Raw genomic sequence first — 13726 nt, forward strand, 5'->3', positions numbered from 1 at the left:
GCTTCTGCTGGGTATCAGAAAGAAATTAAGTGGAGGAAGTGAGTGAGAGCTATCGAAGGCTTTGGGGGCTAGGTTTCAAACTATAAAACGCTTAACAAAACAAAATAATTAATTTTCCGCACAAGTTAAGCCATGTGAACATTGGGATATTTTGATAACCAAACAAAGTCTGATCTCTCACATTCAGTTCCCATGAGTGGGCCCTTGTATCCCCCCAAAGCAAAGAATAGGTGAAGTTGAATTGTGTGGTATAACCGTACCGTCATTCTGGAGGGGTAGCCGTGCGGGTTCATGATGATATCAGGGCAAATGCCCGAGTCACAGAAGGGCATGTCCTCCTGAGGAACGATAAGGCCACACACACCTGTCACAAACCACAGAGAGGAAGATAGAGTTAGAGGCCCAAGTGTAGGTACAGATTATACTGGATATTTAGCACAAGCGTATCAGCATTTTTAATGCGTGGATGAAAAGTACCCACTGTAATCAATAAGATATGCTATAATGAGTGAGTGAAGTGAGTTTGCAATGCTTAAGTGTCTTTATACGCTTTAAGTCCATTTCAAGAGTTTCTAGCCACGTCTCTGAAGCGTTTTCAATTGACAGTGGCTTGCGCTTTTAATTTCTGCTTCTAGCGAAGAATGCGAAAAACACCAATAACCGAAGAAAAACATGACACCTGCAGGGTAGTTCCATGCTAACCGTTACCCCCAGTGCAACATACAATTCCATGCTGCTGTGGTCTGGTGGGGCCTTCTTTAAAGTCACATGATGCGAGAAGGGCTCCAGACCACCGGCAGCTGCCTGTGACTGACACGCCCTGGTTCAAAACATCACTTAAACAAAATGTTCCTGTAGTTGTGTATATTATACGTGAGGATAACAAAACAAAGTTATAATATTACATAAAACAGAAATGCCTTCAACCCATTTCCCTGGAGTGACATATAGCAGTCATTCACTAGAGCATGACAGTGTTGTCATCATACAATTCAAATGTGTATTCTACATATACAAAACCTTGCAGAGAGCATATCCTACTGACCATCTTTTAGGAGAAAAATATGAACTACTGGAACTTAAACTAAAAAATAACTGATGTTGGCACAAGATGGAGGGAAAGTTGGAGCATAACTAACAAAATTACAGTTAACTTAAATGTATTGAATTTATTATACAAGAGACAAAATTCACAAATTCTACAGCACAATGGCAGTCATGTCTTAAGTGTAAAACAAATAATGATTAAACAGTCCATGGTTTATGGGAACGCTATAAAAGTCCGGAAGTTGTGGGCAGAGCTAGAAATTGGTCTGTCAGAAGTATTACAATGTAAACATACTTTTAATCCGTCTGTCTGCATATTTCAAGATGTGTCATATGGGGGAGGTGTAGTGAGATACAATGGGCTGGATGATTCTCTTGTCATCACTCATCTGGAAAAAAATGTATAATAAAATACTTAATCAAACTCCCATCATAAACACAACGGAAAATTCTAAATTATATTATTAAATATTGAAATAGCATGGGTGACCAAGAAAAACTAACTGGTACAATTTAAGGCCAAGTGGCAAACAATAATGCAGGCACTCGGGTGTGAGCATGCTGGTCTGGGCAGATGAGATTTAGACATTGTTCGAAAGTGTCTAAGTTGTTTGTTTTTAGAAGTGTGTATCTGGAGTGTAAAATACAAAATGTACCAAAAAGAAAACATACACAGTACTAGTCAAAGGTTTGGACACACCAACTCATTCAAGGGTTTGTTTATTTTAACTATTTTCAACATTGTAGAATAATAGTGAAGACATCAAAACTATGAAATAACACATATGGAATCATGTAGTAACCAAAAGTGTTAAATCAAAATATTCACCCTGACAGCTTTGCACACTCTTGGCATTCCCTCAACCAGCTTCACCTGGAATGCTTTTCCAACAGTCTCGAATGTGTTCCCATATATGCTGAGCACTTGTTGGCTGCTTTTCCTTCACTCTGCGGTCCAACTCATCCCAAACCATCTCAATTGGGTTGAGGTCGGGTGATTGTGAAGGCCAGGTCATCTGATGCAGCACTCCATCACTCTCCTTCTTGGTCAAATAGCCCTTATACAGCCTGGTGTGTTGTGTCATTGTCTTGTTGAAAAACAAATGATAGAGGGACTAAGTGCAAACCAGATGGGATGGCATATCGCTGCAGAACGCTGTGGTAGCCATGCTGGTTAAGTGTGCCTTGAATTCTAAATAAATCACTGACAGTGTCACCGGCAAAACACCCCCACACCACCTCCTCCATGCTTCACAGTGGGAACCACACATGCCGAGATCATCCGTTCACCTACTCTACATCTTACAAAGAAACAGAGGTTGGAACAATCAGGCCAAAGGACAGATTTCCACCAGTCTAATGTCCATTGCTCGTGTTTCTTGGCCCAAGCAAGTCTTCTTATTGGTGTCCTTTAGTATTGGTTTCTTTGCAGCAAGTCAACCATGAAGGACTCATTAACGCAGTCTCCTCTGAACAGTTTTTGTTGAGATGTGTCCGTTACTTGAACTCCTGTGAAGCATTTATTTGGGCTGCAACTAATGAACTTATCCTCTGCAGCAGAAATAACTCTGGGTCTTCCTTTCCTGTGGAGGTCCTTACGAGAGCCAGTTTCATCATAGCACTTGGTTTTAGCGACTGCACTTTAGATGAAAGTTGACTGACCTTCATGTCTTAAAGTAATTTCGCTTTGATTATTTGAGGTGTTCTTGCCATAATATGGAATTGATCTTGATTTTTTTTTTTTTAAATAAATAATACCATCTTCTGTATACCACCTCTACCTTGTCACAACACAACTGACTGGCTCAAACGCATTAAGGAAGAAATTCCACAAATTAACTTTAAAAAAGGCACACCTGTCAATTGAAATGCATTCCAGTTGACTACCTCATGAAGCTGGTTGAGAGAATGCCAAGAGTGTGCGAAGCTGTCATCAAGGCAAAGGGTGGCTAATATTTAGATTTGTTTAACACTTTTTTGGTTACTTCATGATTCCATGTGTTAATTCACTTACATTACATTACATTACATTACATTACATTACATTACATACATACATCCGTAAAAGAACAAAAAACTGCCAGTTACAGTGCACATCATACTTTCATCATATTAGTTACATTGACATCTTTGAATTAGACCATTTTCAAGTACGAAACCCATTTTTCCCAGTATTCCTGACCTCTCTCCTCTTGAGTTCTTAAAGCAAAGGTCATACCCTCCATGTGGTATATTTCTCTTACAATGTCTATCCATTGTGTCACGGTGGGAGGGTCTTTTTGTAGCCATTTCCTAGTGATAGCCTTTTTACTGGCTGCCAGTAGGACCTTCAACAGGTACTTTTCTCTATTGTGTAAGTTATCAGGTATTTCACCCAAGTACAAAGAAATTAATGTTAGTTCTATGTCAAATCCCATAATCTTTCCAATGTTATATCTAATTTCTCCCCAGTAAGTTTCGATTGTGGGGCAGGTCCAAAAGATATGAGAGTGATCTAACCTCAATAGACAGCATTCTCTCCAACAAGGATGTAGGGAGCCAGTCTGTTTTGATTTCAGTTTAGGTGTTATGAAGAAACGTACAACATTCTTCCAACAGAATTCTCTCCATGATCTTGAGTTGGTGGCGCTTTGTTGAGTCACAAATATGTTAAACCATGGTTTCATCAATGTTAAGTTCCTCCTCCCATTTCTTTTTAATATAGTACGTTTCTTTGAGGGTTGAATACCAGAGTAGAGATTTGAAATAGTTTGTTACTCCAAGTTGTATGCGTTAGTGAATACTTGGATTAATTTGATGTGCTCAAGGGTCAATCACTTTTAGCTCCCTTAAAACTTATGGATAGGGGGCACTATTTTCATATCCGGATGAAAAGCGTGCCCAAAGTAAACTGCCGGCTACTCAGGCCCAGAAGCTAGGAGACGCATATTATTAGTAGATTTGGATAGAAAACACTGACGTTTCTAAAACTGTTTGAATAATGTCTGAGTATAACAGAACTGATTTGGCAGGCGAAACCCCGAGCACAATCCATCCAGGGATTTTTTTGTTTTGTTGAGGTGAATGTGTTGTTTTCCATTAGTTTTCTATGGGAAGCCCTTTTTAATAGGAACCTGGTTGCAGTTCCTATGGCTTCCACTAAATGTCAGTCTTTAGAAATTGGTTGTTTTTCTTTTGAGAAATGAAGAAGTAGTCCTGTTCTTTCCATGTGTCACTCAGATGGACTCAAGTCTTTTGGTGCGCGTGACCTGGAACGCGCTTCACATCGTTTTTATCTGGTATTGAAAACAGTATATCCCGTCTTAAATGTTATCGATTATTTACGTTTTAGGGTACCTAAGGTTGGAATAGGAACGTTCTTTGAAATGTTTGGACCAAGTTTACAGGTAACTTATTAGATACTTTGTAGGCATGTTGGGCGAGTTGAAACCGGTGTATTTCTGAATCAAACACGCCAAATAAATTGACATTTTTGGGACATAAAGGACAATATCGAACAAAACGACCATTTGTGATGTTTCTGGAACATTTTGGAATGCCAACAGAAGATCTTCAAAGGCATATATTGATATTTCTGACTTTTGTCACGCACCTGCCTGGTTGAAATCTGATTTTCATGTGTTTGTATGCGGTGGCACTGTCCTCAGATAATCGCATGGTTTGCTTTCGCCGTAAAGCCTTTTTGAAATCTGACACAGCGGCTGGATTAACAAGAAGTTAAGCTTTATTTTGATGTTTTACACTTGTGATTTCATGAAAGTTAAATATTTATAGTAATTTAATTTGATGCTCTGCAATTTCACCGGATGTTGTCAAATCGATCCCGCTAAAGGGATTTGATCCCTATGAAGTTAACTTCTTGGTGACAGGGGGCAGTATTCGGAAGTTCAGATGAATAACGTGCCCAAATTAAACTGCCTGCTACTCGGGCCCAGAAGGTAGGAAAACACTCTGAAGTTTCTAAAACTGTTTGAATGATGTCTGTGAGTATAACAGAACTCATATGGCAGGCAAAAACCTGAGAAAGAAATCCAGCCAGGAAGTGGTTTGTAGTTTTTCCAGTGATTGCCTATCCAAACTACTGTGTCTGTGAGGTCATTTTGCACTTTCTAATGCTTCCACTAGATGTCAGTCTTTAGAACCTTGTTTCATGCTTCTACTGTTACTGGGGAGAGAATAAGAGCTGACTCAACAAGTGGACTGCCTGAGGCCAATGAGTTGTTTACTGCGCAGTCACGCAGGCGCGCCGTTCCTTCTTTTTACATTTACATTTTAGTCATTTAGCAGACACTCTTATCCCACAACGGTGTTTGGAAACCACAACCCTGACGTTCCAAACACCGTGCTCTACCAACTGAATACACTATTGTCCGTTTGGAATATTATCTAAGATTTATGATAAAAAGACCCTAAGGATTTACATTTTTAGTCATTTAGCAGACGCTCTTATCCAGAGCGACTTACAGTAGTGAATGCATACATTTCATTAAAAAAAAAAAAATTCTGTGCTGGCCCCCCGTGGGAATCGAACCCACAACCCTGGCGTTGCAAACACCATGCTCTACCAACTCAGCTACAGGGAAGGATTGATTATTAACATCGTTTGACATGTTTCTACGAACGGTAATGGAACTTTGACTTTGTCTCGGGTTTTGCACTCGCGCATTATGCCTTTGAAATAGTGATCTGAACGTGAACAAAACAGAGGTATTTGGACATAAATATGGAGTTTATCGAACATTTCCTGTGAAAATGGGAGTCCTGGGAGTGCATGCCGACGAAGATCAGCAAAGTTAAGTGAAGATTTATAATACTATTTCTGAGTTTAGTTGACTCCAGAACTTGGCGGGTAACTGTATAGCTTGCTTTGATGGCTGAGCTCTGTACTCAGAATATTGAACAATGTGCTTTCGCCCTAAAGCTATTTTGAAATCTAACACAGCGGCTGCATTAAGGAGAAGTGTCTCTATAATTCTTTCAATAACTGTTGTAAACTTTATCAACGTTTATGATGAGTATTTCTGTAAAATCGATGTGCTCATTCAACGGAAGTTTTGTGAGGCAAAACATTTTCTGAACATCACGCGTCAATGTAAAATGGGGTTTTTGGATATAAATATGAACTTTATCGAACAAAACATACATGTATTGTGTAACATTGAGTCCTGGGAGTGTCATCTGATGAAGATCGTCAAAGGTTAGTGATTCATTTTAGCTGTATTTCTGGTTTTTGTGATGCCTCTCCTTGCTTGGAAAATAGCTGTGGTTTTTCTTGTCTCGGCGCTGTCCTAACATAATCTAATGTCATGCTTTCGCCGTAAAGCCTTTTTGAAATCGGATGATGTGGTTGGATTAATGAGAAGTGTATCTTAAAAATGGGATATAATAGTTGTATGTTTGAGAAATTTGAATTATGAGATTGTTGTTTTGAATTTGCCACCCTGCCATTTCAACTACCCTAAACCATGCCTTTAGAGAGAAATTAATCAACTGATTTTGTCTATTGTATATTTCTATTAGCATGTCTTCATTTCCCAAAACTGACTGTATGGGTGTCTCTGTCAAAGTAGTCTCAATGTCTTTCCATTTGGATTCGTATTCTGAATTGCACCAACACACCAGAGGTCTCATTGGGCTGACACATAATAATCTTTTAGGTTTGGTAAGGCCATACCCCCACAGTTTTTTGGTAATTGTAATGTTGTATATCTAATTCTTGGTCTCTTACTGTTCCAGATAAACCTTGATATCCGTTGATCCCATTCCCTAAAATGTTTAAGCGGGATTTATATGGGCAGTGATTTGAACAAATACAATAACCTCGGCAAGATGTTCATTTTGATTGATTCAATTCTACTACTAAGATCCAAGAGAAATGAATTCCCCTATACAGATCATATATTTTCTTGTTGATGTGATTGTAATTCATGTAATACAGTTTGGGTGTATCTTTTGGTAGATATACTCCAAGATATTTAGTGGATGAAGAGGTCCAGTGGACGTTATACCTACTCTTCAGCTCTTCCTGTGGGGTATAATTATATACTAGGGCTTGGGTCTTGTGTACAATCATGGTCAAAAGTTTAGAATGACACAAATATACATTTCCAAAGTTTGCTGCTTCAGTGTCTTTAGATATTTTTGTCAGATGTTACTATGGAATACTGAAGTATAATTACAAGCATTACATAAAAGTGTCAAAGGCTTTTATTGCCAATTACATTAAGTTGATGCAAAGAGTCAATATTTGCAGTGCTGACCCTTCTTTTTCAAAACGTCTGCAATCCGCCCTGGCATGCTGTCAATTAACTTCTGGGCCACATCCTGACTGATGGCAGCCCATTCTTGCATAATCAATTCTTGGAGTTTGTGGGATTTTGTTTGTCCACCCGCCTATTGAGGATTGACCACAAGTTCTCAATGAGATTAAGGTCTGTGGATATTCCTGGCCATGGACCCAAAATATCGATGTTTCGTTCCCAGAGCCACTTACTTATCACTTTTGCCTTATGGCAAGGTGCTCCATCATGCTGGAAAAGGCATTGTTCGTCACCAAACTGTTCCTGGATGGTTGGGAGAAGTTGCTCTCGGAGGATGTGTTGGTACCATTCTTTATTCATGGCTGTGTTCTTAGGCAAAGTGAGTGAGCCCACTCCCTTGGCTGAGAAGCAACCCCACACATGAATGGTGTCAGGATGCTTTACTGTTGGCATGAAACAGGACTGATGGTAGCGCTCACCTTGTCTTCTCCGGACAAGCTTTTTTCCCCAGATGCCCCAAACAATCGGAAAGGGGATTCAGAGAAAATGACTTTACCCCAGTACTCAGCAGTCCAATCCCTGTACCTTTTACAGAATATCAGTCTGTCCCTGATGTTTTTCCTGGAGAGAAGTGGCTTCTTAGCTGCCCTTCTTGACACCAGGACATTCTCCAAAAGTCTTCGCCTCACTGTGCGTGCAGATGCACTCACACCTGCCTGCTGACATTCCTGAGCAAGCTCTGTACTGGTGGTGCCCCTTTCCCGCAGCTGAATCAACTTTAGGAGACAGTCCTGGCGCTTGTTGGACTTTCTTGGGGGCCCTGAAGCCTTCTTCACAACAATTGAACCGCTCTCCTTGAAGTTCTTGATGATCCGATAAATGGTTGATTTAGGTGCAATCTTACTGGCAGCAATATCCTTGCCTGTGAAGCCCTTTTTGTGCAAAGCAATGATGACGGCACGCGTTTCCTTGCAGGTAACCATGGTTGACAGAGGAAGAACAATGATTCCAAGCACCACCCTCCCTTTGAAGCTTCCAGTCTGTTATTCAAACTCAATCAGCATGACAGAGTGATCTCCAGCCTTGTCCTCGTCAGCACTCACACCTGTGTTAACGAGAGAATCACTGACATGATGTCAGCTGGTCCTTTTGTGGCAGGGCTGTAATGCAGTGGAAATGTTTGGGGGATTCAATTCATGACAAAGAGGGACTTTGCAATTCATTTGATCACTCATAACATTCTGGAGTATATGCAAATTGCCATCATACAAACTGAGGCAGCAGACTTTGTGAAAATGTATATTTGTCATTCTCAAAACTTTTGGCCACGACTGTACGTTAAGCCATACCCTGAATATGTTCCAAATGTTTGTAAAACATCCATCAATCTAGGTACACTTGAGCCTGGGTCTTTAAGGAATAACAGAACGTCATCAGCATACATGCATATCTTGTGTTCACTGCCTCTTATTGTTATTCCCTCTAAGGTTGGGTCCTGTCTTATTGCCTGTGCTAATGGTTCGAGGTACAAGGAGAAGAGTGTGGGTGAAAGATTACAGCCTCGTCTTGCCCCTCTCTCTAATTTTATCATTCGTGACAAATGACCATTTATCTTTATTCTAGCAGTCAGACATGAATATAGTGATTTGATGCAGTGTTTCACTTCTTTATTGAAACCAAATCTTTCCATAACTTGGAATAGATAATCCCATCCCACTGAATCAAATGCCTTTTCTGCATCTAGACTGATTAATATTGCACTTGTCTTATTCTGAGTAATGTGGTCCATGACATGTAGTGTTCTCCTTATATTGTCCTGTGTCTGCCTATTTTGGATGAAACCAGTTTGATCTCCGTCAATCAATTCTGGGATTATGTTCTCCATTCTTTTGGCTATTATTGATGCATATAGTTTAAGATTTGTGTTAAGAATTGCGATAGGTCTATATGAACTGCATTCCTTCTGATCTTTACCCACTTTTGGGATTACAGATATGATTGCCTCTCTCCACGATGGTGGAAGACCCCCTTCCGTAGAGTCCAATTAAAGCAGGCCTTAAGTAGAGGTGTTAGAATGGTTCAAGACCTTCAGAGAACAACTGAAGGGAAGCCATCAGTGCCTGGAGACTTGTTTACTTTTAGATGAGATATTGCTTTATTCGGTGGTTATTTCTAAAGTAAGTCTATCATTTTGCTCTGTCCCAATTGAGGGGAGATCAACTGAGTTCAAAAAATGCTCTATTGTCTGTGCATCTGCCTTCTCTGGTTGCTTGTACAGATGTGTAATATGATGCAAATGCATTCTGTATTTCATCCAATTTGCATGTAATCTTCTTTGTTATGGGGTCTTTTATTTTGAAAATGGTATTCTGTGTTTGTTGTTTCCTGATTCTCCATGCTAGTAATTTGGTTGCCTTTGAGCCTGCTTCATAATATCGTTGTTTCAGGAACCTGAGCTTTTTCTAAACTTCTTCTCTATAAATCTGGTCAATTTCATGTTTTACCTTTTGAATCTCTCGTAATATAAGAGGATCTTTGTATTGACTAATGAGATCGTTCTAAGTTTCTTAGTGTTTCCTGTAATTTCAGTAGTTTGTGCTTTAATCTTTTTCTTGAGAGATGTGGCTATGATCTTTCCTCTAATAACCACCTTAGCTGCATCCCACAATGTAGCAGGAGATACTTACCCGTTATCGTTATTCTCCAGATAGATGTTCAATTCTGTCTTTATTGATTCCTTGAATGCTGGATCATTCAGCATGCTTGTATTAAGTCTCCATAGAGTATTTCTTGGTTTGCTATCAAGGTGTAGAGTAAGGTCAAATCCATTATGATCTGATAAGTCGCTCTGCCCGATCCTACAATCCTTAAGCCTGTGTCTATCTGCACTGTACATGAAGAAAATGGTCTAACCTGGAGTATTCAGTGTGGCGGGTGTGGATGTCACACCATACATCAAGCAGTCCTAAATCCTGCAATATCCTATTTATCTTTTTAGAAACTAGACTCATTTTCCTATTTTGATTTGTGCTGTCCAATTTTGAGTTTAAAATCCCCTCCACAGATCGAATAACAGTGAAGACAAAAACTACAATGTAGAAAATAGTAAAAATAAAGAAAAACCCTGGGTCGCGGTAGAGAGGGGGAAAGAACAGGTGTATAGAGAAATGAGGACTGGAAAAGGGCAGAGCAACAGGCAGGAGAAAAATAGGCAAGAGGACCAAGGAGAGAGAGAGGATCAGGCAAGAGAGATAAATGAGAGGGAGAGACTAGTTTTCATAGCAGACATCCTTGGTGTTGTTGGTTTTGTGTGAAAGTGAATGATAAAAGAGTCATATAAATCAGAAAAGGCAAGACAACAGTGAGGGTCCAGAGGCCTCCATCACAGCCTATACAGGTCCACACTGGCAGCAAGGACAATGGGCACACAGCACTCAACAACCCCCACCCACCACCCCTGGCCTGCACAGCCAACAGCTTTGTGTGGTAAATAATTAACTTATTCTGCTGACCAGAGAATATGAGACGAGTCATGACCAGCTAGACTAGGAAGGGGGGGGTTAAAGAGATTCTCAGGTACTTTTATATACTTTTTAGCCAGTAGTTCTAAAAGTAGTGCTCATGAGACAAAAGTGGCCGAAAATTGCAGATACAGTTGAAGTCAGAAGTTTACATACACCTTAGCCAAATACATTTAAACTTAGTTTCACAATTCCTGACATTTAATCCTAGTAAACATTGCTTGTTTTAGGTCAGTTAGGATCACTACTTTATTTTAAGAATGTGAAATGTCAGTAAAGTAGAGCAAATTATTTATTTCAGCATCACATTCCAGTGGGTCAGAAGTTTACATACACTCAATTAGTATTTGGTAGCATTGCCTTTCAATTGTTGAACTTGGGTCAAACGTTTTGGATAGCCTTCCACAAGCTCCCCAATAAGTTGGGTGAATTTTGGCCCATTCCTCCTGACAGCGCTGGTGTAACCGAGTCAGGTTTGTAGGCTCCTTGCACACACACAACCTTTTTCAATTCTGCCCAACAAATTTTCTATAGGATTGAGGTCAGGGCTTTGTGATGTACACTCCAATACCTTGACTTTGCTGTCCTTAAGCCATTTTGCCACATCTTTGGAAGTATGCTTGGGGTCATTGTCCATTTGGAAGACCCATTTGCAACCAAGCTTTAACTTCATGACTGATGTCTTGAGATGTTGCTTCAATATATCCACATAATTTTCCGTCCTCATGATGCCATCTATTTTGTGAAGTGCACCAGTCCCTCCTGCAGGAAAGCATCCCCACAACATGGTGCTGCCACCGCCGAGCTTCACGGTTGGGATGGTGTTCTTCGACTTGCAAGCCTCCCCTTTTTCCTCCGAAAATAAAGATGGTCATTATGGCCAAACAGTTCTATTTTTGTTTCATTAGACCAGAGGATATTTCTCCAAAAGGTACGATCTTTGTCCCCGTGCGCAGTTGCAAACCGTAGTCTGGCTTTTTTTAAATGGTGGTTTTGGAGCAGTGGTTTCTTGCTTGCTGAGCGGCCTTTCAGGTTAAGTCGATATAGGACTCGTTTTACTGTGGATATAGATACTTTGTACCTGTTTCCTCCAGCATCTTCACAAGGTCCTTTGCTATTGTTCTGGGATTGATTTGCACTTTTCGCACCAAAGTACATTCATCTCCAGGAGACAGCCATAATACCGCTCAGGATCGAGATGCATTCTGTGTGGTCCCATGGTGTTTATACTTGCGTACTATTGTTTGTACAGATGAAGGTGTTACCTTCAGGCGTTTGGAAATTGCTCCGAAGGATGAACCTGACTTGTGGAGGTCTACAATTTTTTTCTTCTGAGGTCTTGCCTGATTTCTTTTGATTTTCCCATGATGTCAAGCAAAGAGGCACTGAGTTTGAAGGTAGGCCTTGAAATACATCCACAGGTACACCTCCAATTGACTCAAATTATGTCAATTATCCTATCAGAAGCGTCTAAAGCCATGTCATAATTTTCTGGAATTTTCCAAGCTGTTTAAAAGGCAGTCAACTTAGTATATGTAAACTTCTGACCCACTGGAATTGTGATACAGTGAAATAATCTGTGTGTAAACAATTGTTGGAAAAATGACTTGTGTCATGCACAAAGTAGATGTCCTAACCGACTTGACAAAACTATAGTTTGTTAACAAGAAATGTGTGGAGTGGTTGAAAAACGAGTTTTAATGACTCCAACCTAAGTGTATGTAAACTTCCAAATTCAACTGTATATGCACCACATCATTGCGCTCTCCCTCGCTCTGCTGTGTGTGCATCTTGCTAGTTGTCACTCAAATGTTGGCAAACATCTAGGGGGCTGGCCCATGTAAACTGCTACTTTGAGACATTTTCCCCTACAAAGCTAATTCCATCCCAACAGTATAGTCAGCCAGAACATAACCCTCCTGAGGATGGCTGCAAAAACATCTCCTCAGCCCCAAATAACTCTTCAGTGCAATAACACCAAACAACACAAAACATTCCACCACTGCTACAGTACAATGCTACCTAAAACTACCATTTCTTCACTCCATCCTTTTCGCAAATCTAGCATTGCCCCGCTCCTGCTAGGCCTAACCCCTTGGAGACCCTTCACTCCTCCTGTAAGAGACAGTGGACATAGTCACGGGACTATACTGACCCGTCTGCCCCAGCAGCGATCCTTTTAATGAAGTGAGGAAATGATGCACGGCGCCAGTTGGCTTTCTGATTAAAGCATCATACAGGCCTCATCTAGACGGAGGTGCAGCAGCAAAACAACGGTGGTTGTAAACAGTTTTCCCAGGAGAGGCAGTGTACTGCTAGGGTGTAATACATTTGCATAGTCTGGCGCAGGACAAAGAGCCAATTAATTGAAAAGAAGAACCCCTCTAAAAGATGAGAAGGGGGTCTGGCTCAACACACGTGCACGCACACACACAGATTGTTGCAAAGGAATGTCCCATTTCAGTTTGTAAATGATGTGTTATATGTATACCCTCTAGTGTCAGAGTTCATGCAGATGTCTCAGGTCTTGCCCCCCCATGAGTACTATATGAATATGGCTTATCCCACCTAGCAACCTTAAGATGAATGTACCAACTAAGTGGCTCTGGATAAGAGCGTCTGCTAAATGACTAACATGTAAATGTCCCTGAGGGCAGATCAGGGATCAGTTGTACCTTTCTGTCCGTGCCGACTGCTGAACTTGTCTCCTATCTCTGGTCTCCTGGTCTGTCTCAGCAGGATCTTGATGAGGAAAGCATCGTCTGCGTTGGAGGAGATCATCACCTTCTCAATGTAGGAGTCTGTGGAGCCCTTGTAACTGTAGACAAGAGAACAGAGGCATCAGCTGACCTGACAAGGCTGAATACGTGAAGGGCGGACCTGAAAGGACTGGGTTGT

General features: G+C 40.7%; 1 protein-coding gene across 2 annotated transcripts in view; it reads right to left on the reverse strand.

The window, feature by feature from the left end:
* The window catches only part of polr3b (polymerase (RNA) III (DNA directed) polypeptide B), a 39099-nt gene that overhangs the window by 6806 nt on the left and 18567 nt on the right, over positions 1-13726 (reverse strand). For both annotated transcript variants that reach the window (XM_029758834.1, XM_029758833.1), the window contains exons 23-24: positions 13504-13646; positions 261-364 (exon numbers count right to left, since the gene is read on the reverse strand). In XM_029758834.1, coding sequence (XP_029614694.1) covers positions 261-364; positions 13504-13646 — 247 coding nt within the window. The remainder of the gene's footprint in view (positions 1-260; positions 365-13503; positions 13647-13726) is intronic.

This window comes from Salmo trutta, chromosome 7 (assembly GCF_901001165.1).
Source record: "Salmo trutta chromosome 7, fSalTru1.1, whole genome shotgun sequence".
NCBI lineage: Eukaryota > Metazoa > Chordata > Actinopteri > Salmoniformes > Salmonidae > Salmo > Salmo trutta.